The 27,107-nt window shown below is 46.4% G+C and overlaps 1 protein-coding gene across 5 annotated transcripts in view; it reads right to left on the minus strand.

The window, feature by feature from the left end:
• Positions 1–27,107, minus strand: part of ATE1 (arginyltransferase 1) — a 106,574-nt gene that overhangs the window by 26,926 nt on the left and 52,541 nt on the right. For all 5 annotated transcript variants that reach the window (XM_036027413.1, XM_028512422.2, XM_036027412.1 and 2 more), the window contains 3 exons: positions 26,895–27,076; positions 22,898–22,997; positions 1,831–1,951 (listed from right to left, as the gene is read on the minus strand). In XM_036027413.1, the coding sequence (XP_035883306.1) occupies positions 1,831–1,951; positions 22,898–22,997; positions 26,895–27,076 (403 nt within the window). The remainder of the gene's footprint in view (positions 1–1,830; positions 1,952–22,897; positions 22,998–26,894; positions 27,077–27,107) is intronic.

A 27,107-nucleotide genomic window follows, 5' to 3' on the forward strand; every position in this document is an offset into this window, starting at 1 on the left:
TTGTGTCATAAGTTTGGGAGTCAGAACGCAATTTAACATCCTATCATTTATTTAGTTGGGAGGAACTTACAAGGACAATTTTTCATATGTAAATGTGAAAATGATACAAAAGATACTCAACAATTTTCTCCATAAGGGACTGGTTCTGACTTGACCTTGAGAAAAGCCGAGAGAAAATACATTTCTTTTTGGGAGGAGAGAACAGGTAGGTATGCGCTTTCCTCTAAAACACCTTTGCCTTTGGCTTTGAATCCCAACATACCCATTTGTTTGATCAGCTTAACATTACTTAGAACAAAGTGGTAAGGTTCTAATTAATGATTTAAGGTGCAGGAACCATAAAGCCCTGGTTGTTCTATAAAACCTCAACATCTAGGAAACCTGGGCTAGCCCCGGGTACCCGGTCTATGAGTCGGGTGGGTCCCTATGGCCACCATCCGTCAGATTCTGAGGTATCATCACGGGTAAGAAGTGCACACGCTTGATTTCATAACAGCTGAAGATAACAAAATGCAATGGTCCATGAACCAATTTTTTATAAGAAAAAAACCTAATTTGTGTGAAAAAAATGCACCTCTTAGAAGAGAAGAAATTATTATATTTTTTGCCCCCTTTGTCTTCCTCTTTGAATTTTCCATTTATGCCCTCCCCTCTCCTGGCCTTCCCGGCTCTCTCCTTCTCTCTCCCCAAACCCGGGTCACAGGTGGCTAGCAGAACAAGGTCTGCTTTCCTGAAGAGTGCGCACCAAGCACCTGGCGGGTGGGGAGGACTCAAGGGAAAGGAGGCGCACTGGGATGCCCGGGACAGACATCACTCTGGGAGGACACACCAGTCACCGTGAGGGGACCAGCACAGGAGCCCGGAGGGCGGCAGGGCGGGGCCAGGTTAACCAAGCCACGGTGCCCAGGGGTGGGGGGCAGAGGGGGGGGCAGGCCATGAGGAGGACTGCTGCACCCCAGGAGAGGAATCGGGCACACAGAAGGGACCAGGCCTGTGCACTTGTTCAGAGAGCAGGGTCGGCACCCATAAAGACAAACGCCAAGGAGAGCCTGTGGCACGGGGGGGAAGCAGCACCCGAAGGTGCCTAACCAGCGCCAACTCAACAGTAATGGGGGGCTGCTGTCGGCGTGCTCATCTTAATGTAATCCTCGCTACAGCTCAGTAGGGCAGGTCCTGCTCTGACCTCACGTTTGAAGGCCAGGAGTCTGAGGCGCGGCCCGCGGTCTGGAGCCGGGATCTGCCTGCAGGAGTCCGACCCCAGGCTGTGCTGGCAGTGTCCGGACACTCCACCAGTGCCGAGCACCCCAAGGCGGATGAGGAGAGGGGAGGCGGCTGGGACTGTTCTGGGCAGGAGGTGGAAGAAGGGACAGAAAAGGAAAGCACCAGAGATCTGAGAAGAGTCAAAATATTATCACAAAACCCAAACCCATCACAGCCTGCTGCCCAGCTCCGCCCCTGCAAAACCAGTCCACAACTTTATTTGGTCCAGCTGTTCAGTATTTGTATCTTATTGGCTAAATGATCTACAGAACGATTTTTATGCACTGGGATAGTTGTACAAGTAGCAGATAACGAAGTCAGCCCTCAAAACATGATGTAAAAACTAATGCGTGAAGCTTGGCATGCTGAGCAGCACAAGCACATGAGGTTTCTGCACTTACCTGCAAAGCTGTGATGCTGTTTGTGTGCACCTGGCCCCTCTATCTTACACACACACACAGGTGAGCACAGAAAGCTACCTAGACGCTGTGACAAAGAGCCACAGACAGAGGCACGTGAACTCTGAAAACAAAGCCAGCGACGTCCAGCCGAGCTCTGTTCCGAACGTACCTGCCCCGGGGTCCTGGTTGAAGCGGCAGTACTTGGAGCTCTCCAGCGCGGGCAGGCACTGCTCGATGGGCACCCACACGTATGTCTCAGGACACAGCAGATCAGACGGCCTGTAATGACCCTAAAGAGACGTGGGGAGAACGGGCACAGGCATTACTACCGTAGTCACTTCCGGTCACGAGGCTGCAGAGTTCCAGGAAAGGTTCCAATCACAAGTCTAGTAAGTCAGTCCACCAGAAACGGCTTGACTATAAACACCAAGTGACACTATCAGTAATTGCATTCCTATCTCAAGAATGCACAGTTTATTCAAAGGCTCTTTAAAAGTAACACATGACCGTTTGGGAATGCTCGTGCGGATTTGGAAGATCTGAGTTTCTGCTATCTTTTGGGAGAAATAATAACATATGATTCTTGCTGAGCTGATAGCTCAGAATTCCTAGTTTCAAAGTCAAGTTGTTTTTTAAATGCTGGTTAATAACAGCAAAATTTCTTTTCATATATAAGAGCATTATAATTTATACATGAAGTAAACTTACTGTCCTAAATAAAATTTCATTATCCTAAGTCACAAATTTTTGAATTTGTAGACTCAGCTGATAATATTCATTTCATTCCAATATATCAAAAAGTGCTGTCTTGTGCCCTGGCCAGGTAGCTCAGCCGGTTATAGCATCATCCCAATATGCCAACGTTGTGGGTTCGATCCCTAGTCCGGGCACATACTAGAATCAACCAATGAATGCCCAGACAGGTCGAACAGCAATCAATGTTTCTTTCTCTCCCTCCCTTCCTCTCTCTCTCTAAAATCAATAAACTTTTTTTAAAAGTACTGTCTTGTCAACTACTTCCACAAGCAATCTAAACTAATAAATGTAAATACAGAGAAGTCTAAAAAAATTACAGAAATTTCAGAGAAACGTCTGTGACAATAAACCTCTGAAGTTTCTTCAAATACTTTTTCTATTTTGGAAAAAATGATTTATATTTATAAGCCAATTATGTACCCCAAATCTAAAACAAATACCATACAACAGATGCTAAAGAAAATTATTCACCTAAGGGTAATTTGGTAGACAACATTTAGTGAAAAATTTCAGGAATAATTCATTATAGAGGTTAAAGTCTAGACAGCGTTTTTCAAATTTTTTATTATTATAACCTAGGTAAACACACATACAAGTATAAAGCCAGAAACAAACCTTCTGCTATAGAATGCTCTTTTCCTATATAGAATGCTTACCCATGTCACGTAATCCTTTCTTCCCTATTCTACTATTTCATTTTTTAAAAAACCACTGCAAAGAACACCGCTGCCTGAGGGCTCGCACTGTGACACACGATGGCTTTACGTCGGAAAGGGCTCGATGCTGGCCTGCCGCGCGCACAGACAGCCACACGGAGCACCACTCAGACACAGACAGCGAGCGCGTGTGCTCTCAGAGCCCAAAGCACTCAGAGGTCTGTAATCTAATGGAGAGACTACGTAAAATGTGCTCCCACGGATTCCTGCTTGAGAGGCTGGGAGAGAGCTCAAGGGGAGTGCGGAGTTTCACTGGGAACTCAGCGGACGGCTGGACTAGGCCTAGGGCGGGACGGAAAGGAAGGAGAGCACTCCAGATGGAGGCTGCGGCACGAACAGAGCCGCGGAGCGGGGCCTAGCACAACGCCGGGAAGCAGGACACGGCAGGGCTCTGCAGAAACGAAAAGGGAGCTCAGGACCGAGTCTGTGGAGCCTCCAGCACCACGTTTGAGGCTTCATTCTAGATGAAACGGAACGCCTGCTGGCTGAGAGCGCCAGTGTGCAAGGATGCCGGCGGGAACTCGGGTCTCTGATGGATTCCCCGAGTATCTGCCGAACTGCTGATGCCTCACCGCCCCGCACAGGGCAGCTCCAAGGGGTCCACATGCTCGCCTATCACACAGTTCGCACCAGGGGAGTATGTCCATTGGCGGTTTACTTAGGGAGTGAGATACAGCCGGATGTTCCATTGATACCATCTCCACTAAAGCAATGTCGTTCTCTCCATCAATTCAGAAACTGTTTTACTGGGGGAAGGGACAGAATTGTGTAAATCTATTCATATTATTAACAAATCTGCAAAACTACACAGCAGTCAAATCAGTGGTTGTCAATCTTTTTTTCTTCCCCTTTTTGGTTATAAACCATTCTGAAGATCTAATAGAGGTTGTTAATAAAGCTATAAAAGCTAAAGATATAAAACTTCTGGGGTGGGGTGGGGAAAGGAGTACATTTTCTTGAAGTATACAAAAATTTCTTACTACTCAAAAAAGAACCATAGAAAAAAAATGATGAGTTAGAGTTCATCAAAATTACACAGTGCCTTCAAAACATTATTAACAAGCCCTGGCTGGCATAGCTCAGTGGATTGAGCGCGGGCTGGGAACCAAAGTGTCCCAGGTTCGATTCCCAGCCAGGGTACATTCCTGGGTTGCAGGCCATAACTCCCAGCAACCGCACATTGATGTTTCTCTCTCTCTCTATCTCCCTCCCTTCCCTCTCTGAAAATAAATAAATAAAATATTAAAAAAAAAAAAACATTATTAACAAAAAATAAAGCCAAAGACTGGGAGACTATTAACAAAAAATATATCAGACAACAGATGTATATCAAAAACATGTAATTTAACCCAATAAAAAGAACAATGCAATTTTTTAAAAAAGGCAAGAGACAAACCTTTTGTCTAATATGCATATGAAAAGATGTCCAATATCAGTTACCAGAAATGCAAACAAAACCTTAAGATACCACTGAAAACTCTCTAGAATGGCCAAGATAAAAACAGACTGAAAACCCAGTTTGGGCAAGGATTTGGGCTACCCAGAACTTGGAAGCTGCTGGTTTAAAATGGTACAGCCATCTGGGAAAAAACAAATATTCTTGTATACGTCTACCATTTGTGCGTGTGCCTAGGATAAATCCCCTGAACGGGAACGGCTGGGTGCAAGGGTGTTAGGTTTCGCAGCACAAAACCACTTCCCACGGAAGCTGTGCCCCTCCGCGGCCCAGCAGCAGCGGTGCGGCACGCGCGAGTGCTCACCCCCACGCTCACCCACTCAGGACACCGCCGAGGCTTCTGACCCCCCGCCAGCGTGGGGAATGGCAGTCCGCCCTGGCCGTGACCTGTATCACCACATCTTCCCACGTGTTTGAAGAACTTCGTTCTTCCTCTTCTATGAAGCTGGCCCATTGTGTTGCTAGGTTTCTGGTCTTTGCTTACTAAGAGCTCTTCACCCACGGAGGAGGCCGGCCCCCAGTCTGTGACATGCGCTGGGTCTCCCCAGTCTCCGTGTCCTCTGACTCCGTGTGCCCTGCTCTCTGTCACGCCGCAATCTAGTTCGGGGGTAAAGTGTATCATTTTTAAAAAATGGTGTCTGCCTTTTCCAATATAATTAAAAAGGCCACTATCACTCAACTATTACAAAAACATTTTCAAGTTTTTTTCTAGTACTTTCATGGTTTCATAATTTTACACTCACGCTCCATCTGGAATCTATTTTGGTGTACGGTAGAAGAAAAGGGTCCAACCTAATTCCTCTCAGATGTTCACCAATGGCCTCAGCATCATTCTCTGAGCAATCGTCATTTCTCCCGCTGATTTAAAATACCTTTTTGATAACTTACTACACTCCCACATACATTTATATCTCCTTCTGGACTTTCTATTTATTCGGTTATACTGATCTGTCCGTCTACTTGTGTGCCTGTGCCACACAGTTTTAACTATTAAAGCTTTACATTATATTTTAGTGCTGGTAGACCCCACCCATTGCTATTTGCTGAATTTTCTGGCTCTTCTTGCTTAATTTTTCTAGGATTCTGTATTTAGTATATAAAAATATTACTGATATGAACAAGAAAATAGTAATAAAAATGGAATGATCTGTTTTCTCTATTGTGATGGCAAAACATAAGAGAACTCAAAGAATGTCTAATAAAAAGAAAATACAAGTATCATGTTAAGTTTAAAAGAATCCCAAACATAAATGACGCCACTTGCTAATCTAAGGTGGAACTGAGCGCTGACTGGCTAAGATGCACAGATCAAGTATTGAGGGGGCTGAGAGGGAGCAGGCTTCAACTTTGAGACTTTACGGTTAAAATGGACACATTTCACGTGGATATGCAGACTCACCAACAGCTAACTGCGCCCAGTGTCTGGATTCAACAATGACATTGGCAAAAACACCCAGCCGATGACCACTGTCTGAACCTTCGCCATGTCACAGGTGCTGCGAACGGATGAACCGGTGCCCGTCTCCAGGGAATCCGTCCCCCGGGAGTGACGGACCTGGATGAAGTCCACACGAGAACACCCCCCAGGTGGTCGTGCAAACTGTCCGGGGCTCCTAAAGTTGCACGATGTTCTATTTAAGGCAACACTTGCTCATAGCAATGGGTCAGATATTTTATTTTTAAAATATAGTTTATGTCACTGAAAAACCATAAATGTACTCATTTTAACTCCCGCTCATCAGCAAATATGATTTATAGATTAGGTTAAAATGTTTTTCCCCCGTAAGTGTAGGCTTATTACAGCGCCACAAGCATTCTCTCAAGCTGTCAAAGAATTCAAAGAATTTTATGTGAAATAAAGCACTTTGGAATGTCATGCTCTAAACTTGGCTGGGTGAGAGTTAAGTGACCACAGCACTTAAAGTCGCCATCGCACAAACGGAAACGCAGGCCTGAAAGCCACACGGCCTTTTCGGCTGGGGTGAGAAAATGAGAAACGCCTGTGTTAAGAACGTAATTACTTAAGGATTTGGACATACTTTCCCGTGTTCAGAGGGAAAAAATACTTAATCAACCTCTAAGTACGTTCCTTCACACTGGAACAATGAGGTAAAAGAATGAGATTAATTCTTTCCTAGGGTGCTCAACTTTTGGTAAGTAAGAAGAAATCTGAGTTACCGCAAATTTTTAAAGGACTCTAAATTTGGAAGTGGTCTGACAGGGCTAAGCACAGTTTTCAGAGCGCTCTTTCAGTGTCATCTACAGCTGTAGGTGATGGCGCGCTCTAGACGGCACCCCACCCCATCTCAGAAACACACCCACCAAGGACCGCCGGGCACAACCGCACCCCGCGGGCACTCGGCCGAGGAGGGGGGGGGGGCTGCAGCGGAGGAGGAGGGTGTGGTTCAAGGTGAGGTGCCTAGAAAAGGTAAAAGCTGTCCTCTAAGAAGCCTAGACACAGAGAAGGGAATGCATATTTTTCAGTACTAAATGACTTTCTGGTGAGGAAGAACGACTCCATGCCCAGCCCTCGAAGGGAGGTAAGTTCAGCAAACCGTGCTCTACAATAGTCGCCAACTGTCGTAACTTCCATGGCTGCTCACAGGCTGCTCTAGAACCGAAAACAAGCCCTTTTGTTTGTTTGTACAAACAAAGCGCCTCTGTACTCTGAGCTGCCACAGAAGAGGGAACGTTTTGCTCAGAATATGATCGCAGTAGTCACTGGTTTTATTTTCTTTAAAGAAAACCACTTAGACAATCTATAAAATCCAAATTATACTACACTTCTCCCCACTAGAGAAAGAAAATTAAAATATGATAATATTTCAATCAACTTTACTAGGTTGTCATGGAATGAAATTCAAGGAAATGCCAAAGTTAAATCTAAAACACCAGGGAAAAGAAATCTAGCTAACTACATTTCTTGCTCTATTTCTATTAAAAATAACTGCCTCTTCTGGAAGAGATCACACAATTTTTGCTTTTAGCCAATGGAATGAACAGGCATTCTTTTCCCTTGCATGCTTTGACCACAATTTGAAGAGCATTATCATACTGATCAAATTTTCTACCCTACAAAAGAAGGAGACTATCCTGTTTTAACAAACGTGTATTAGTCATCATTCAGACTAAAAATTATATTCACTTCGGTAGCCAGAAGTTAAAAATATCTCACCACCATCTCTTAATGTGCATAGTGAACACAGGTCTCTACAGTGCATATGAAAGGGATGGGCATCCGGAAATTCATTTCAGAATCGATGATGTTAGCAAGTTCTAATGAGAACACAACCAGTAACACTAAGAGACGTCCCCACAGCTCAGGTGTAACGAGTCAGCAACCCGGATTTTCAAAAGCAAAAGTTACATTAAGTAGATGGAGAAGGGGCAAAAAATGGTTCCAGCTAACCCTGGTAATCAATTTCTTTCCGTATTTTTTAAAGACGTAATTCACATAACATAAAATTCACTCTCTGATAGTATGAAATTCGATTGTGTTCAGTGTATGTGCAAGGCCGTGCAAATCAACACTACTACGTAATTCCGTAGCATTTTCATCGTTCTGAAAAGAAACCCTGTACCCGTCCGTTAGCGGTCACTCCCCACCCTTTGCTCCCCAAGGCCCTGGAACCACTCATCCCCGGCAGCCCATTTTTAAGCAGAATGCCTGTGGACATGGCCACACGTCCTGCCTGAGGCAGTGCAGAGGCTGAGGCCCAGACACGGCCTCCCAGGCCCTGAGCGAGGGGCCCATGCCCCCTTTCCGGCCCGTCCTGCACTCATTTCCTTCCCCCCCGCCTCCTCCCGCCCTGGCCGCATAGGCTCCCTGGCCGCTCCTGGGACACGTCGGGCCCGCTCCCACATCCAGGCTCCTGACTGCTGTCTCCCGGCCCACGGCCCCCAGACATCCCACGGCTAAGCCTGTGGTCCACTGGAGGTTTCTGCTCCGATGTCGCTGACGCGGTGAAGCTCTGCTACGTTTTTCTCTTCCTGAAGCTCACCTACAAGTTCTCTTCCACGGACTCCCTCTGTGCAACGCTCCTGTTAACTCACACCCATCGGTTGTGCCTGTCGGGCACTCCCTGCTGGAACGTGGAGGCCGGGGCGGGTTTGGTCTGCTTCGCTCGCTGACATACCCCCACCTGCTCAGTGAACAACTGCGGGGTGAATGCACGATGATTCCGGCACAGCTCCCCACCCATCTTCCACTTCCTCCTCCAAGGGCAACGGATGTCATCTCGGTGCGCTGCCTTGCACACGGACACGCTCACGCGAACCACTCACTATCTGCTGACCTGTATTCACAATGCAGCCCCACCATGTTTTTGCTGTGTAAGAATAGTTCCCAACCTTTAGGAATTCAAGGAATCATCGAATACTGAAAGTATAAAGGCATCATCATGAGAGGGTCTGTAAGAGTTACTGAAATGGAAAAGGGGTTCGCGTACTCAAGAGGGTTAGAAACTACTAATTTACGTCAATTTAGGTTTTGTTCCTCAAAACGGAAAACACTTTTTTTTTTTATTTCACTGATACGCACTTTCTCAGTTTTTCACATGGTTTCGTCTTTTAAAAAGGAGGGGGCGATGGGACTTGAGGAAGCGCCCCTTCACCTGCCCGGGGGTGAGCGGTGACAGTGACGATGACAGGGAGGAGCCCCCCCCACCGTGTTTGCTGAGAACGCCGTCCCCAGGACAACCCTGCGCACCTCCGTGAAGCCTCGTCACCTTCAGGGAGCCACGGGACCAGACACGCCCACTGCACAGACGGAGTGAGCGCACGCGATCGTGGTGAGGAACTCAGGACTAGACTCCCAATTCCCCTTCTCTTTCTAGTCCTAAATTTTAAAATATCCACAATTCTTTTTTTTTAAACTCTTTAAATTTTTAAAATATTTTATTTATTTTTAGAGAGGGAAGGGAGGGAGAAAGAGAGAGAGAGAGAGACATCAATGTGAGGTTGCTGGGGGTTATGGCCTGCAACCCAGCCTGTGCTCAATCCACTGAGCAACACCAGCCAGGGATTATAATTCTTTAAAGTATTTTCAAAGTAAGTCATCTCAAAATCTTGGAAATCATAACTCAGTTCCATCTGCACAGGGACCTCGCCCAGCATCAGGGTGGGAAGATGCGATGAGCCCGTGAGGCGGCCGTGCGCCAGCGACTCCGGGGCCCGTGCGGGTGCAGGCTCCGGGCGCGAGGGTGAAGGACACACAGAGGGGCCGCCACGGAAGACGGCCCACGGCACGGGCCACGGCCCCGAGCGGGCACGGGGACCACACGCACATGGGGGCGCAACACGGAGGGGAGACGACCAGCATGCCCACAAGAGCCCCGGCAGAGGGGCCTTTGCGGCGCGGCACCGCTGCTGGGAAACACCGGACAGGCACCCGAGCGAGCACGGACGCACGACTGCAAGGCCGTCCCCCTCCCGAGCCCCCAAGTGCACGCCCATCCGTCAGAAGGCCGCTGCGCAGGGGAAGAAATGAGAAACAACTGTTTCAACTCCGCACACCGGTATGTGGTCCCGCCTCTCCGGTTGTGGGAGCTTCGAAACTGAATGCATCTTTAACTTCACATTCAAAATGTTAGGGTTAGGTTACTCATAAAGAGCGACTCCATCTTTTCTTTGAACAAATGCCAGTTCCCATAAATTCAAATTTATTACCAGTAGGTAGCTTTCTTCTTAACACAGGATGATGTATGGGAAGCAACTTCCAAGTTCATGAATGGATCCCATTGTAACCTGGTATTATCTGGAGAAACGCTATGAAACCCGTGGTTTCAAAATTACATTCTTGTTCCTTTTACCTTGCTGCATCTTCCTAGAGTCCTATAGAAATTCTTCTTACAACTGAACGTAAAACTGACCAAAAATGAAAGAAAAGCTTATTACTATTTACACTATAATAAAAGATTTCCTATAACCCTGAAGAAAGCACCGAAATAACCCATCCTTTTAAAACCAATTCTTAGTGTTAAAAGGGCTACTCTTTAATTATAGTAAATCCAAATATATTATTTTAATTTCAAAAAGGCTTTACCATCTTTAAAAATCTTTTTTGTCCTTTATAAGACAGTTGTGAACCCCTATGTATTCAGGATTATATATTTGCAAATCTGACATGAAAGAATTCTCCTTGAATATTACAATTTCTTCGTATAAGTTTAAACAATATGCAAATGAGAAGTTATTTCTTTAATTAAAGAACGAGACTGTTATTTTTCTCAGAAAAAAAAAAGAAAATCAGAGAAAAGAAAAGAAATGCTTTCACATGATATTCGCCCAAGTGAGCATTCTTGGCTGTTAATTGGAAACAGCTGGGGATGGGCTCGACCGATCGCAATAAAACTGAGGTTACCAATTCACACCCTGCCATTTTGAGGGTATTTTGTTTTTACAGTTTTCAAATTAAAACCAAACCGACTTTCCTTTGAACTCCGGTCCTGAAGCAAAGATCTTTATGAGATTTCACTCTCAAGAACACTTTATAAATATTTTGAAAAATATGCAGGATTTCATGAGTATTTGAGAAAAGGATAAGCCAGCAGTTTGTTTTGGAAGTTGAAAGTTCAAGTTAAATTAAAATGTAAGAACGTTCAGAGACAATATCATTTAAATACAGAGAGAGAGACAGGACCAGTAGCACTGAACAAAAAGGAAGATTAAAGCCTTTTACAGTTAAAGCCGATGTAGGTGTCCCATTTTTTTTGCACTAAACCTGCTGATTTCACTAAAACCAATCACTTAAGAGAAGCTCCACCACTACATAAACAAAACCAGTTCAAAACAACCCGCCGGAGCGAGCTGCGTCTCAGAGAAAGCGGGAGAGAACAAGGGCTTACTACGACACCCAGCCCCCCCTGAAAGACAACACCCACAGAGTCCCGGCCCCGAAGCACTACAGCAGACCCCTGCCCCCGGAGTTCATTACATAAACAGAGACTGACTTATCAGTCCCCAGGGGAGTGCTGGGGAAGTAACTCGAGCTGCTCTGTCTTCAGAAACTGTGTGGACTGTGCCACGCTCAGCTGCCAGGCGAGCGAGACCGGGAAGACAAAGGGCCTAAACATCTGAACCCATCTGTGCTCCCAAGCCCTGCAAGCCCGCAGATGCGCTCCATGTGCTGCCGGGCGAGGCTTTGAAAACGCGCAGATACATATTTTCCCCACTGACACACAGAAGTGGCGGTTCTCTGTGTTTCTTTAATTAAAATCCAAGGGTTCGCAAAGGCTGCGGGACTTACTCTAAAGCTTCCTTAAGACTGGGCTATTTATTTTACTATTAGAGAATAATAAAGATTCTAATTCAGTTTTAATCACAATCTTTGCTTTTATTTTGGCAACCCTGGGTTAATCTTCTCTTCTAGAAAACACAAAGAAAGCTTGTGAAGAAAAGATTCAGGGAGTCAACTTACAGCCCAAATTTAATTTCAAACTGAAAGGGTCATAAGTTGAAAAGGATGAAGAGAAAGAGAGAAAAAAAAAAGAAAAAAGAAATAGAATGAAAGATTAAGCCAAAGAAAATAATAAAAGAAAAAAATGAAAAGCAAAATCCAAGGCTTCTTTAATTTTTGTTAAAGATTAAATATGTAAATGAGTACTTGTGCATGTGCGTGCTTGCATGTATATTACACTCGGCCTTTGCCGCACGGATAAAACAATCGGTTGAGGTGTCTGCTTTTTTAGGCGGCTGCTGGGAAGGCGGCACTGAGAATCAGTGGTCCTGCCACTGCGGTGCAGCGACGCCACCCTCACCTGCGCAGCAGCGAGAGGGGCTGGCCCCCAGCTCTCCCTCTCAAATCCACCTCCCTGCTGCCACCAGAGAGAAGGACTGTGCAGGTCCTCTATTCGCCCTTCCCGGCTCTCTAATATCTAGAATAAAGTAGGATGACTCCTTTCTAAAAAAAAAAAAATTCTAGATTCCAGAGGCCTGTGATTTTAGTTACAGCTGACGGGAAATCCCACACGACAAAAAGCCACCACGAGTTGATCAACGCTCTGAAATGAGCTTCGAGGTTGCTCAGCACGAGACACCTGTCTGTAACACCTGCACAGCAACAGCACCGTCCTCCCGCGTCTGTGAGTCTGCACCCACGGTGCGCACACGCAGCCCCGCCCTCTGCCCCTGGTTTGGAGACACCGCGTGCATGGGGCATGGGGCGCACAGCTGCGCCCGTTCCCCAGCAGCCCCCAGGGCACACCCATCTCAGCACCGGCCGTGGGGCCCTCGGGGGCTCCTCCTCACCTGCTCTCAGCGCCTGCTGCACGTTTGATACCGATTTCCTTGGACCTGGCTTCTCCTCCCCACCAGCTACCCCTTCCCCTCCCCAGGCAGAACCTCTCTGCCCCCACCAGCGCCCCCTCACTCCCGCAAGTCAGCAGGTAATTTACTGAATGCCTACCACCTGCCAGGCTCCATGCTGACGTCACGGGCACGCCGTGGTGAGCACCGCCACTGCAATCCCAGTTCTCAGGGACCTCTGTGGAAACGCATCATTACTAAGTACTAAGGCAAACGCGTGAAGAAGAGTATCATGCGACAGAGAAGCCTACTTTCGACTGGGCTGGGTGGCGGAGTGAGCGGACACCTCCGCTCGGGGAGCCGCAGCAACCTGCTTGGGAGCGCAGTGCCACCTGCTGCGCCGTCTGTGCCCAGGCCGCGCTTCTCCCACTCGGTGCCGCCGCCTCCCCGCCCCTCTCCACGGCCCCAGCCTAACGCGGCCCAGGAGCCGGAAAGGGCAGTTTCTTTGCCTTCCTCAGGCCTGGGCAGAAGTCCCTGCAGGAACTGAGTTCTCAACACACACTTACTGAGTACTCGTCAAATTAATCCAAATTGTGTCATGCTTTATCCCTTAAAAATAGAAAATCAGACAATTTTAAAACTAGAAGAGCCTCAGACCTGCCTCGGTAGTACTCAATCTCATCTTCATATTTCAACAAGGGGTGGGGAAGAGAGAAAAGTTAACCTGAGGGCCAGCTGGTTAAGTGACTTACGGGCAAAGCTATGATGAGAGGTTTGATCTCAATATTTCCTTTCTGTTAAAATTCCCGAGCTAAAGCCAGACATTAAGACTGAACATCTAAGGTGTATCAGCAACAGTCCTGTTTGTGAAGATTTGACTAATCTGAGTCATTTAGGAAACACATCAGGGCCTTTATGTTTCAACATCCATTTTTCAGTTGGTGTGCCTTGAGTCACACAAATGCCAGAAACAGTTCATGAAAAACATGCGGCTTAAAAAAAGTCGGGGGCTGTCTCTGATGGATCATGTCTCTAACTAAAGCTATTATATTTTTCCAGTAAACATTTTTCAATGCCTGAAACCCTTAATCGTAAAAGTCTGCTTAATTACACCCATGAGGGAAATAAGAAGTTAGCTGTAACCTCATATTTATCCCAGGGGTGTGATTCTTGGTAATCGTTCCTTTTTTTCTGCCTGATGGAAAATTCATCACAAATGATTTAAATGCCTCAAGTTCAAGGATAACCTTTCCCCCCTGCAACCGTGCAGCCGCAGGAGTCCTGGGAGAACTCACACCCTATGGCCCTGAATGCCATCCCCGGCGACGAAGGGCCCAGCCGAAGGCTAACGAAGCGGCTCCCAGGGGCAGCCTCACGGCGATGCCGTGAGCTCAGAAGAAGACCAGGAGACCCTCCCCTCCCGTTCTCAGTGGTCATTTGTGTTAGAAGAAACACGGCCACTTTTAACTTAAACACAGTTATTCACCGAGTGGGAAAACCAAGTCCATTCACTGAATTTCAGAACAGTTATTTAGTGAAGAATTTATCATGTTACCAACACCAAATCATCTTGGATGACACTTGAGAAAAGCTTACTTATTCATTGCACCTAAGACATCCAGCCTGAAATATCGTATTGGTCCAAACTCAATTAACCATGTCGTTAGAACAGAATTTAGAGTTAAAGACCCTCCGGATGGCAGTAATTATTATGTCTCTGTAAATGTTACACTACTCATTGTTAGCCCATTCTAAAACTATACACGCACCAAACAGAGAAAATCTTCACGATGTAACGATTTTTAATATTTTATGTGTGGCTTGCAAAGGGCTTGATTTTAAAATACATATATATCCCTGGCTGGTGTGGCTCAGTGGACTGAGTGCCAGCCAGTGAACCAAAGGGTTGCCAGTTTGATTCCCAGTTGGGGCACATGCCTGGGTTGTAGCTGAGGTCCCCAGTGGGGGAATGCATGAGAGGCAATCACACATTGATATTTCCCTCTCTTTCTCTCTCCCTTCCCCTCTGTCTAAAAATAAATAAAAAAATATTTTTGAAAATAAAACAAAATACATATATAAAGGGAAAGTTATCAACAGGTAAACCATTAAGTTTCTCCTATGATGGTGGCTATGTGACTATACAACAAAAATGCATTATCTTAAAATTTAAGGATTCAGTCATCACCTTTACATCCAGTAACAGTCTGGAGGAATCAAAGCAGCCTAATTATCATGTCAGAACTCTCTGGAAATAATATAAATAAAATCGAAGCTGAAATCTACAACTTCCAGATGTGGGCAAGTATAATTTGGCGAGTTACTATCATGCAGAGCCTGAAATCACGGCACATGTACGGTTTTGGAGCGCTGAGAACGTCTGGAACCAGCGACCCACAGCCCGTCTACGAGCTCCCAGGGACGCCGCACCTGAGCAGCCCCGCGTGGTGCAGAGCCCGAGCCCGAGTCTACAGGCAGGCAGAGAGAACCAGGAGGGACCAGGGACCCCTGAAGACCAAGTAAAGGAATCTGGATTGAACAGAACTGTGTTAGAAACCACAGATTTTCCAGCAAAACAATCCTCCCACATTGTAAACCCCCTTGCACAGTTCTGCGGTGGAGGCTGGACCCGGGATAGAGGGGGAGCCGCGAAGACGCCTGGGAAGGCCCTCCCAAGGGAGGTGGACGCCAGGCGGTCTCTGCGTCTCGGGCGTTGTCATTTCCGACCGACTGCGGCCTTTCCGCGGTAAGTCTGCCACTCAAGGCGGCTTCCCTCGGGCTAATGCCGCAAACACAGACAATGAGGTTCTGAGGTGTCAGTTATAAAACCCTACAGCTGCCTGCCTGGGTTTCACAGAGTGAAGACGTAGGCAGCAGGAGAGCAGGGACAGGCACACGAAGAGAAGGAGGCCTGAGCCTCGGTGGTGGGCCCTGGGCGAGGGACGGCTGGGAGCCGGCCTCACTCTGACCGCACCGCACCGCACGGCAGGACGGCAGGTGAGGGAGACGGCGAACGCGTGTGCACGCGTGCTTCCCTGAAACAGCTCAGTGCCCACTACGAGCCTGGGGTGGGCCACACACCTCTGTCCCCGCAAAGCTGAGAGTGAGAGTAACCCCCCACCCTAATACCTGTAAGCCAACAGCGTGCCCTCTGAACTACAAAAGACGAACTGAACCCAGCTGCTAGGGCAAGAGCAATTCAATTCACTTGGTTATTAGGAAGCTTGCACTTTCTCTTTACTTCTACAAAGCAAGGAAAACAGAATGACTTACAAATACTAAAAGCAGACTCTACCACGCACGTCAGAACTAGAAACACAAACACCGCACTGTGGAAATGTTAACCGTACTTGCTGGGGCTGCTCCTCCAAGGGGCCTCGAGATTTTCGCTGGCTAGATCTCATCGTACAAAACCCTAAATTACCTTTAAGTTGACATGAAGGCCACACATAAGTCTCCCCAAGAAAATTTAAGACAGTCCTGGGGTCATCAAAGAGCCTCTGGCTGCACAGGGTCATGAATTAGCATGAGCAGGTCCTCTCCGGTGTGTCATGCAGGGTACTGTATTTCAACACTGTTACGGGGAGCCTGACATTAATCTTTCTGACTATTCCTCTCTGACAGCAGCCGTCACGTTACCCCAGTAGCTTGGCCACTGTGGGGCCCTGCAGGCTTCAACGGCCAGCTTCCGCAAGGTTCCCCAAACCTCGGCACCGCTGACACTTGGAGTCAGAGAATTCTTTGCTGTCGATTCATTTTCTGGGCGCTGGGGACAGTGACAGGTAAGAAGACAAGGTCTGCTCAAGGAGCTGATGAGCACGGACCACGTCTGACCCTGTTCCTCCTGCCGTGGTGTCTGGCGTGCGTTTCGTGCTGAGTGGGCCCCCGCCCCCCAAGCACGGACTGGCCCTGTGCACCTACACACAACCAGAGCTCGAGGGCAGCGGCAGAGACTGCACTTAGAGATGACGAGAGTTTGCCGAAACAGAGAGCCCCCCTCCGGCTCCGGCTCCCAGGGGGTGGGGCGGGTGGGGGCCCCAGGGAGTGGAGGCAGAAAGGGGCTTCCCTGAAGACCTGGCGCAGGGCTCGGTCTGGAAGGGAGGCTGCGAGCTGCACCTGCACAGGTGAGGGAGCGAGCGTTCGGATGTGAGAGGCAGCGTGCAGAAAGGCAGGTTCAAGGGCATATACACACGTGCCCACAGCCAGAGGACACAGAGGAAAGCAGGCCAGCTTCCTCCGCAGGTCAGGACGGAGCTCGACCGCTAGTGTTTTTCAAAAGCTCCAAAGAGGTTAGGAATCGTGGACTCCGCCGAGGCCTCTGTTTCATTGCGGGAAAAGAAACGGGCAGAACGGGGAAAATAAGGAGCAGAACTACATATGCTTCTAATCCCCGGGTAATACGTCCCTTTAATTAATATGCAAACATTTTAGGATTCTCCAACATTAGAAGTTCTATATACCTCATCATAAATCTGATAAACAGAGCCAGTCATATGCATTTCAATTCTTCAAACTCCCATTCGTGTTGCTAAAAATAAAATGTGAGTTCATGGAAACTCGGGGCAAACTGACCACACTGAACTTCAATTTTCTGATCGGTGAAGAGAAGCTCAGAGCACAAGACTGAAAGGAACTGCTTTTGACTCTGATGTGGCAAAATCTGACATGTGACAATTTTAAAAACAAGAATTTGTGATGAGCACTGAAGTTTTTTTCCCTCCCACTGCCAGCAGGAGGCCTCAAAAATCCCTTACTAAAATCATTCTGTGGTCACTTTTCTCCTGACTCTGTCTAACGCTGGACATTTACCACCGGGAAAAATACCTGCTGCAGTGTTCTGCCCTGTGCTGTGGGTGACTGATGAGATCATCTGTATTTCCTGCAGACCAGCAGTAGCAAACTCACTACCACGTGGACCCGAATGCATCACCCTGGGCTGCAAGACTGCAGTAAAACGACGTTTGCTAATTTGGTCAGAAAACCGAAAAGCTTGGGAGCTTGGGGAGCACAGAAGCACGTGACTGTGCAGAGGCGGCTCTGTGAAGTCCAGTTTTTGTAGGCGCCTTATAACAGCAATGCCGAGTACCTCCTTTTAGGCAAACGCCCGCAGAATTCCAGGGCTGCTGCTAGACCACAATGAGGCCGAGGCACCGAGTTTAAGAATGATCAACCACAGATGAATTGGCCTTCTGTTTCTTTTCCAACGTCGCTGAACCCCTTCTGCAGTTTCAACTACCTGACGTCTGGCCATGTCGTGACGCCGAAGCCGGCAGCCTGAAGTCATGTTTACTCTGGCCTACGGACCCGTCTGCAGAAAGGGGTCAGTCGGAACACCTCCTCAGACCGCAGGGGGCCTTGCGGAGGCACTCTGAGGCATCGTGCAGAAGAAATCCTGAAAAAACTGTACCCAACACCATTTCTGTATATGCCAATTTTCCTCTCAAAGGAAACCGAGTATCTTTGAAATGTATGGGAAGGGGTCAAGATAGAGAATATAAATTAAGCGTTACATGCAAATATTAAACATTTTAAAAACATAAACTTAATTTTAAAAAGGCTTAGAAAACAAACTAAATATATTTACAACAAAAGCTCAATTTAAAAAGTATGTATAACCATGATGTATAAGTCCACACCAACAGCTCGGTTTAAAAGCACTGGTTGCTAGGCAGAGTGAGAGAGAACAAAAACCTGGTCAGGCGCGCACCCCCTGCAGTGCCACGCACTCCGGGAAGCGCCTCTCCCCCCGCAAACCGCAGCTGCCCTGGGACCGTTCCATCCCCTCGAGAGTGCTATCTGAGGCCCAGACAAGAGGCACAACTCTGACAAATGAAATGAGTGACGTGGGCTAGGAGGCCTCTTGGTAAGGCTTTCCCTGATCTTCCAAAGGGATGCAGACCACTTCACACACACACTGGAAGGGCCACTGTCAAAACTTCAAACAAAGCCAGAAAACACCGAGTGCTGGTGAGGATGTGGGGAAATCAGAACCCGTGTGCACCGCTGGCAGGAGTGCAAAACAGGAGGCGCTACAGAAAACAGTATGGCGGTTCCTCAAAAATGTAAACATAAAATTACCATGTGATCCAGCAGTTGCATTTTGGGGTACAGATGCAAAAGAATAGGAACTTGAACAGATATTTGTACACATTCACAACAGCCAAAGGTGGAAGCAATTCAAATGTCCATCAACAGATGAATGCATAAACGGAATGTGGCATGTCCATATAGAAGAATTATTATTCAGCCTTAAGAAAGAAAGTTCTGACATCTGCTCCAACGTGGATGGGCCTTGAGGACAGTACGCTCAGTGAAACAAGCAAACCAGTCACAGGGAGATGGACACCACACGCTTCCTCTTGTGTGAGGTCCCAGAGCAGGCAACGGCGCGGACAGACAGTGGAGTGGCGGCTGCCGGGGCGGGGAGAAGGAGGGGCGCTTATTCAATGGGTATCGAGTTCCAGTTCTGCATGGTACAGAGAGTCCCAGAAATGGATTAACTAACACCTGTGAACTGCATCATTAAAATAGTTACAATGGCAACTTTTATGTGTCATGGGCCACAAGTAAAATAACTGTATAAACAAGAGACAGAGGAGAGCACGTTATTTCCCGAGTTCAGCCACGACGGCCAGCCCACGGTGCCCGACAGCCACCTTGGAACTGCGCGAGGAGCGCACGGGAGGGCGGGCCTCCCTGAGGACGGCAGTCAGACCGCTGGACACTCCCTCCCGCTCCGGCAGGATAGCTTCTCCAAGAAAAAACTCTTCTGAGTTGAAAGTATACCTTCCGTTCATTTCAGCAATTCCTGAGTCCCACGCCGATACCAGCTGACGCTAAAACAGTAGCACCAAGTCCCACTGCAGTGGCCACTGCTGTACCAGTTAACGTGAGCAAGGACAACGGCAGAGCGAGACAACTTCCTTCCAGTAGTGACCGTCTGCTAGCTCTCATCACACTCCTTTGTAACCACGCTGTGCCTTACATCTGAGACTATGGCCGCAGGTAAAACGTGTCTACGTAACGTGTGTGTAAACCAGTCTTCAACACAACAACACAGACACGCACACAACAGGAAAACCAAAAGAAGCAGGGAACGTGGTGCTCAAGGCCATAACATAACTGCTATACACTGCAGCCACAGGCACCCTGAGGGGAGCTGAGCGCGACACTACGAGGGGGACCACGTGAGGCTTCCACCTCGAGGTGCTCGCCATCAGCAAGAGAAACAAAATGAAACTCTGTCATCATGTTAAGGAATGTCTTGCAGGCTCAAGTCAGGGTGTAAAACAAAATGCCTCACAAAGATGAACTGTCATAAGCCCAAACGGCACATCTCAAGGTACGACTGACTGACTGCACAGCGAACTTCAGTGACTTTGCAAAATTCTCTCGACGGAGTCCCTGGAAGCTTCTCTGATCAGCTCAGCTCAATTCAGGACATGAGTCTGCACAGCTCAACACAAAATGATTCCCATCTACAGGGAAATTCCACATCTAGTGATTCCTATCCGACCCCACGTGTTTTAGTCATCCACTGCTGAGTAACTAACCACCCCAAAACCTAGTGGCTTAAAACAATAATAGCTGAAAATTCCTCATGATTCTGGGAGTTGGCTACAGCTCAGCCGGGGGTTCTGCTGCTCTCTCTCGGGCCCCATCATGCAGCTGCATCCAGCCAGGGGCCTGGCTGGCGCCTAAACACCCGAGACAGCTCCAGGCCTCCCAGGTGGCCTTCCTCTCCTGCAGGGGAACTGGGCCTTTTACATGATGGCTGGCTCCCAAGACAAGAGGAGAGAGGGTCCAGCCCTCTTAAGTCACAGAGAGCTACGTCCACGGAATCCATTAGTCAGTGCGAGTCCCGAGGCCAGCCCGGCCCAGGGAGACGGAAACAATCTACCTCCGGCGGACGAAGAGCGTGCACACTCAGAGCAAGGGGAAGTGCGGAGGGCACCCCCAGACATTGTCTATCAAGCCGCAGTCCTCCCTACACACGATGACGGACTCGTCATGTCAGCGTGCCTTCGCAACAGCTCATCACTCAGCAGAGCATGGTGGGTACGATCTGCTCTCGTGTCTCTCAGACCTGCTGTTAAATACCTTAGTTTGCTCTAAGTATGTTTTACTGTGCGGATCATGCCTTAACATGTCTAAACCTACACAAGAAAATCCAGATGAAATACCTCTCGAGTTTCAGGCACAGGTGCGTGTCTCTAGGTGCCACTGCATGCACCTGTGTTACAACTACCTGCGTGCCTCCAGCTGCGGCCTCCACTCGGGCGGAGCCTACACCCTTGCTGCCTGCAATGGCATTCCCGGGGCCTCACGTGTGCTGGGCTGTTAAAGGACTGTTCCTCCTTAGTTACTGAAAATTACTGCTATTTAAAAACATGTTCCTTCTTTAACACCAGATAGAAAAACTCTTGTAGATTTTTCCATGTATATTTTACAATGACACAGAAAGCATGTCATTCATTATCAATGCCTGAATAGTTAGGCTCTAAGAAAGATAAAATTTTAACTACTATTATAGTTTTATGCTAAATTTACCCTCACTCAAACTTGAAAATGAGAGGTTTTACAATAGTGTATGATTCATTTTCTGGGAATTACCTTTCATTGGTCTCTAGTTCTAGACCTTCAACTTGTAGCGAGAAATGTTCGTGCCTGCACCAACATCTCTCTTACAGTTGTGAGCAGCACGTTGTCTGATTGAAAATCCCATTGCTCTAGGCAGTTGTGCTATTCCTTCATAACTGAGGGTTCTCATTTCCTCAAAATATAAGAAAATAACATTAACTGAAACAAAAATATACTGACTCCTCAGTTACCTAAAATGACTTATGTTCAACCATAATGCAGAAATAAATTTCTTAAACTAATAATATAAAAATTAAAGTCACTATGTTCTTAAAGACCCAAAAGTGTTCAAACAACTGTGCCAGGAAAATGCTGGCTTTATAAAATTAATTTAGTATTCACATATATTATTATCACCTCACAAATATCTACAAAGTCACCCCCAAGAAGAACCATCTCTCCCAAGAAGACATACTATAAATACAATGATTGAGTCCCCTTCCTTTCCACTCGGGGCTATAATCTAATTTTAAAGGTTGTAACAGTGTATCCAAATTCCCAACAGAGATCAATTTTGGGGACTTGAAAGTGAGAAATTATGAATCCTGAATTCTAAGTTATTCTCAAAATAGTTCTACTATTCATATTTTTACTCATTAATATGAGTATCTTAAAAATTAGTTAATAAGAAAAATCAAGTTTAGCAGCATTAAAAAAGAACTAGCCTACAGAGATTATTAAAACACTGGAAAATGCCAGCAAAATTACTAGGTACTATTTCCAATAACATAACATTTGAATTTCTTAGCCTGTCAGTAGCAACAGGAAATCACAAGTTGAAATTAACAATTTATAAACTTATTTTGCTTCTGAAACTTATTTCTTGGAACACCACTCATATACTCTGCACATACACGGATGATACTAAGTTATTTACACTGCTGTTTACATTGTTAGGAGCAGACAGGGACACACGCCCGTCACGTGGCCACAGCTGCGAAGAAGGCTGACTGACTAGCCTGTGACCCTGCACTCCTGTCCTCCTCCTAGAAGTGTCAGCGCTCCCTCGTTTTAGACTTTAGGGAGGTGGGTCCCTTCAAACCAGTAACGCTGCTATGGTGATGGCTCAGCTAATTCCTGTGGCAGAATTATGATCCTTTCCCTCAACTTCCTGAATTCTGAACTGATTTTCCTTAGGATTCATCTGAAAAATTATGTGAATTATTTTACCCAGAATAGCTAGAATTTCTACATGTTCAGTTAATTACTGCAGATTATCCTATATCAACAAGCAGTAAGTGCCTATGCGTCAGCACATTTCAAAGCAGTAAATAAGATTCTAGGAAAAGTTTAAAACATTTAAAAATAATTCATGATTTACATTAGAAACATACAAGCAAGTTAAACCATTATGATGAGAAACTACAAAAGTACTAATTTTCGTAACCTGAATCTACAGCAGACTCATGTGAAACCAATTTTACCTTATATCTCATCTTGGGACACGAGTGAATGTAGAAACCCATATAATAATAGCTGAGTTGAGGTGTTTTTTCATGAAGCTGCTTGGTGAAAGCAATTTCTCTGCCAAAAGAACAAAGATGAAGGTACAGTTAAATCTAGTTCCAACATTCAAAGTACTACGTAATCTGATGACAAATATTTGATAAAATTTTATAGTAAGCTATAAAAAAATCCAAGTATTGAAAGACAAACTATTTTAAAAACACTATAAGATTATTTTCACTAAAAAGACACCAAAAAAACTCTAAATTATTTTGAGCAATTGCATCTAAGTTTAGGTTTTATGCTTTCTTGGGCATAGTTAGTAGTTAACCTGAAATCTAAATAGCATAAAATCAAAGAGACCTATTTAATATGGCTCATTTTTATTCATTGAGCAGACAGGGAACCTCACCAAATGCTTCTCCCATGCCCTGGGTTGGGATTACACTTACACAAAGTCCAGCCTCCCTGCGGGGACCACAAGTCCTGCTCCCTCTGCCTCCCAGCGATGCCGCCTGTCCTCCACCCTCCTTGCACAGCACCGTCCATCCAACCCGCACCCTAACCCCTGAGACCTCCCCTCTCTGTACTCCCACCACCTCGGGGCGCACGGGCCGCTGCCCCTTTACCCAGACTCCTCCCCTCAGGTTTCTTGCACTGCTGGCTCCTTTTCTGCTTTCTTTGGATCCTCAAATGCCCCCTGGTCAGAGAGGTCTTTCCTAACCCCCTGTGCAGAAACAGACTCAGACCCACCACGACTGCACTTCTGCCGCAGCCCCAGAGTACCCACACCTCTGTTCTGGGTTTCCTGACTTGCTGCTCTGACAGCCCCGAAAACCATGTCTGATGTATTAACTCCACGAACGCTGTCCAGGCACAGAAGTAGGACTCGAGCCAACTGCTGCTGAACAACCTACTCACATTTCTACACTTCATCTCTCAAAAAAGCAAAGGCCATGATCAAGATCTCCAGTACGTGGTACATTTACACAATGGGATTCTATGCAGCAGAAAGAAAGAAAGAAGGAGCTCCTACCCTTTGCGACAGCTTGGATGGAGCTGGAGAGCATTATGCTAAGGGAAACAAGCCAGGCGGTGAGAGACAAATACCATATGATCTCACCTTTAACAGGATCCTAAACAACAAAACAAGGAAACAAGCAAAATATAACCAAAGACACTGAAATAGGGGGCAGACCGACAGTGACCAGAGGGGAGAGAAGAGGGAATTTCAGGGGGGAATGGGTAGGGTTTACAGGAACAAATTTGGAGGACACATGGACAAAAACTAGGGGTGGGGGGTAATGGGGGGGAAGAGGGGAGGGTTGGGTGGGTGGGCTGGAATGGGAGTAAGTGGGAGAAAACTGTACTTGAACAATGATTAAAAAAAAAAGAAAAAGTTAACATTTTAAAAAAAAAGAATGGCCATCATAAACAAAGCAACAAACAACAAGTGTTGGAGAGGTTGTGGAGAAAAGGGGACCCTAGTGCACTGCTGGTGGGACTGCAGACTGGTACAACCACTAGGGAAAACAGTATGGAACTTCCTCAGAAAACTAAAAATGAATCTGCCTTTTGACCCTGCGATTCCACTGCTGGGACTCTATCCTAAGAACCCTGAAACACCAATCCAAAAGAACCTATGCTTCCCAATGTTCATAGCAGCACAATTTATAATAGCTCAATGCTGGAAGCAACCAAGATGCCCATCAGTAAATGAATGGATCAAAAAACTATGGTACATTTACACAATGGAATTCTATGCAGCAGAAAGAAAGAAGGAGCTCCTACCCTTTGCAACAGCTTGGATGGAGCTGGAGAGCATTATGCTAAGAGAAACAAGCCAGGTGGTGAAAGACAAATACCATATGATCTCACCTTTAACAGGAACCTAAACAACAGAACAAAGAAACAAGCAAAATATAACCAAAGACACTGAAATAGAGGACAGGCTGACACTGACCACAGAGGAGAGTAGAGGGAATTTCAGGGGAGAATGGGAAGGGTTTACAGGAACAAATATAAAGGACACATGGACAAAAACTAGGGCTGAGTGGAAATGGGAGGGAGGTGGGGAGGGCTGGGTGGGTGGGCTGGAATGGAGTAAAACATAAAAAATTGTATTTGAACAATAATTAACATAAAATTAAAAAAAAAAGAAAAAATGATCTCCAATTCGAACATTTTTTTAAATCTGCAGACTAGATTACATAAAAATCTATACTGATTACAGACTAAAATACACAAATCTACATTTCTTAAGTGACCGCTCAAGAAACTGAAGAAACAGAAAAGTGCCTCACCAGGGTTCACCGAACTGCATTAAAATCAGTAATGGCATTGGCAACGTGCAACCTACTTTGCTCTGAGATGTCGATCCCCTCGCTCTTTCCCCCTCTCTAGCCTCAGCAACGCGGGGCCTGTGAGCATGGCTGGGCGGGGCCGGCTGCAGCCTCGTGACAAGCGTCCGCTGTGTTTGGTGCTCAGGCCCCGCTACTGCCCCAAAGCTCTCTAGCTCTAGAACTTTCAAGAGCGATGGCAAACAGTAAACCGAACTCTTTCCAATTTTGCTGGGAATTAATTATTTATCTCAAATGCAGTATGATTTCTACATGTCTTCATTATTGAGACATGAAATAACATTTCATAAACGGGATGGGATGTATTATGTAGAAATCAATATAACTCCTAATATTTATCTGCAAAGTCTACATAAATCCATAGCTATACACTCTAAAGTGACAGATACAAAAATGACACAAAAATGGCAGTAATTTCAAAGTATTAACTGATTTTTGGTACAAAAAAAAGTATCTTCTGAAATAAGCAGAATACACTTGTAAAGTACAAAATGTGACTGCTTCAAATTATCAGTTCCAAGTTCAGTTATATCGCCAAGAGTCATGAGTATTTTTAGTTTATATAAAATGCAATTAACTGCATGAGAAAAATAAGAGAGTATTGCAGAGATCAGTTGTAGACACTGCACAACGTAAATTTGCTCTAACTTGGCAGGAAGAGCCGGGCTGGGTTGAAAGCACCAAGATGGAGAACTTCTTTATATTGTGGGTTATTGAAACACCCCCCCCCCCCAAAATCAATCATGGACCACATTTTTTAAAAAAAATCAAATAGTGATTAAAGAAAAATGTCAAATCTTCTATTTTTATAATTCAAAAAAGCACACACACATAACTAAAATAATCTCAGAGTATATTTTACCATGATGTAAAAATGTGACCATTAGACAGAAAGACTAGGAAAAGCAAAGAGAAAAAGGTGACACAGTGACCAAGAGGGAGAAAAAGAAAGACTGGAGCCCCCAGCGGAAAACCTGTTCTTGATTCTCCTCCCCCTCCCCCACCACAAACCCGCACAAGCAGGCAAGAGTGAATGCAGAGACGAGTGTTTCCACCGGGAAGACCCCGACCTCTTCACTACTCGGACAGCGGAGGTGTGCTGCGGCGCACGCAGTGCAGCCACGGACACACACGGGAAATCGCCGTCTGGTGAAGGTCACACAGTCACGCACAGGCAGCGACTGCCCAGTCCTGCTCTACCACTTTATACAGCTACATATTTCTTCCAACGAACACACACCGCTTCAATTCATTTGCACCAGACCCGTTCAACCCTACTAAGAAATATACAACAGTGATGACGAGAAAAACGTGACACTCGGGGAACGCCAAGTGGTTCTGCAGGGAGCTCACACGAACGCACAAGCGAGACAACAGCAGCCCCACAAGGACAACGACCCCTCACACACTGGGCTGCACGGCCCTCAGAAAGCTGGGAGCTACCACGAGATGCTGGCCTCAGTTCTGAAAGTGGTATTTCCAAAGGCCACCACGTAAGAGCCCACCACAGCAATAAGCTACTACACACGATCACGGGAGGGCTTCTACTGTTACACGATGAAATGCAATCAAAACGGGGGCTTTTGACCCAGCACAGCCGTGAAAGCAACCTTACCGTAGTGCGGAGTAGACCCCCAAGGAGAGAAACGAATAATCGGGGTCGTAGTACAGATACACGGAGGACACACAGTAGGGAAGGATGTCAATCACCCCCACGGCAATGATCTTGCCGTCAAGCCAATACTGCTGGTGAAATGAGCCATAACCACAGTCTGGTCCGTTCGGGGGGTTCTCTGCCTGTGGAAGAGCAGACACGCAAACGTGAGCA

The sequence above is a fragment of the Phyllostomus discolor genome, chromosome 5 (genome assembly GCF_004126475.2).
Source record: "Phyllostomus discolor isolate MPI-MPIP mPhyDis1 chromosome 5, mPhyDis1.pri.v3, whole genome shotgun sequence".
Classification (NCBI taxonomy): Eukaryota; Metazoa; Chordata; class Mammalia; order Chiroptera; family Phyllostomidae; genus Phyllostomus; species Phyllostomus discolor.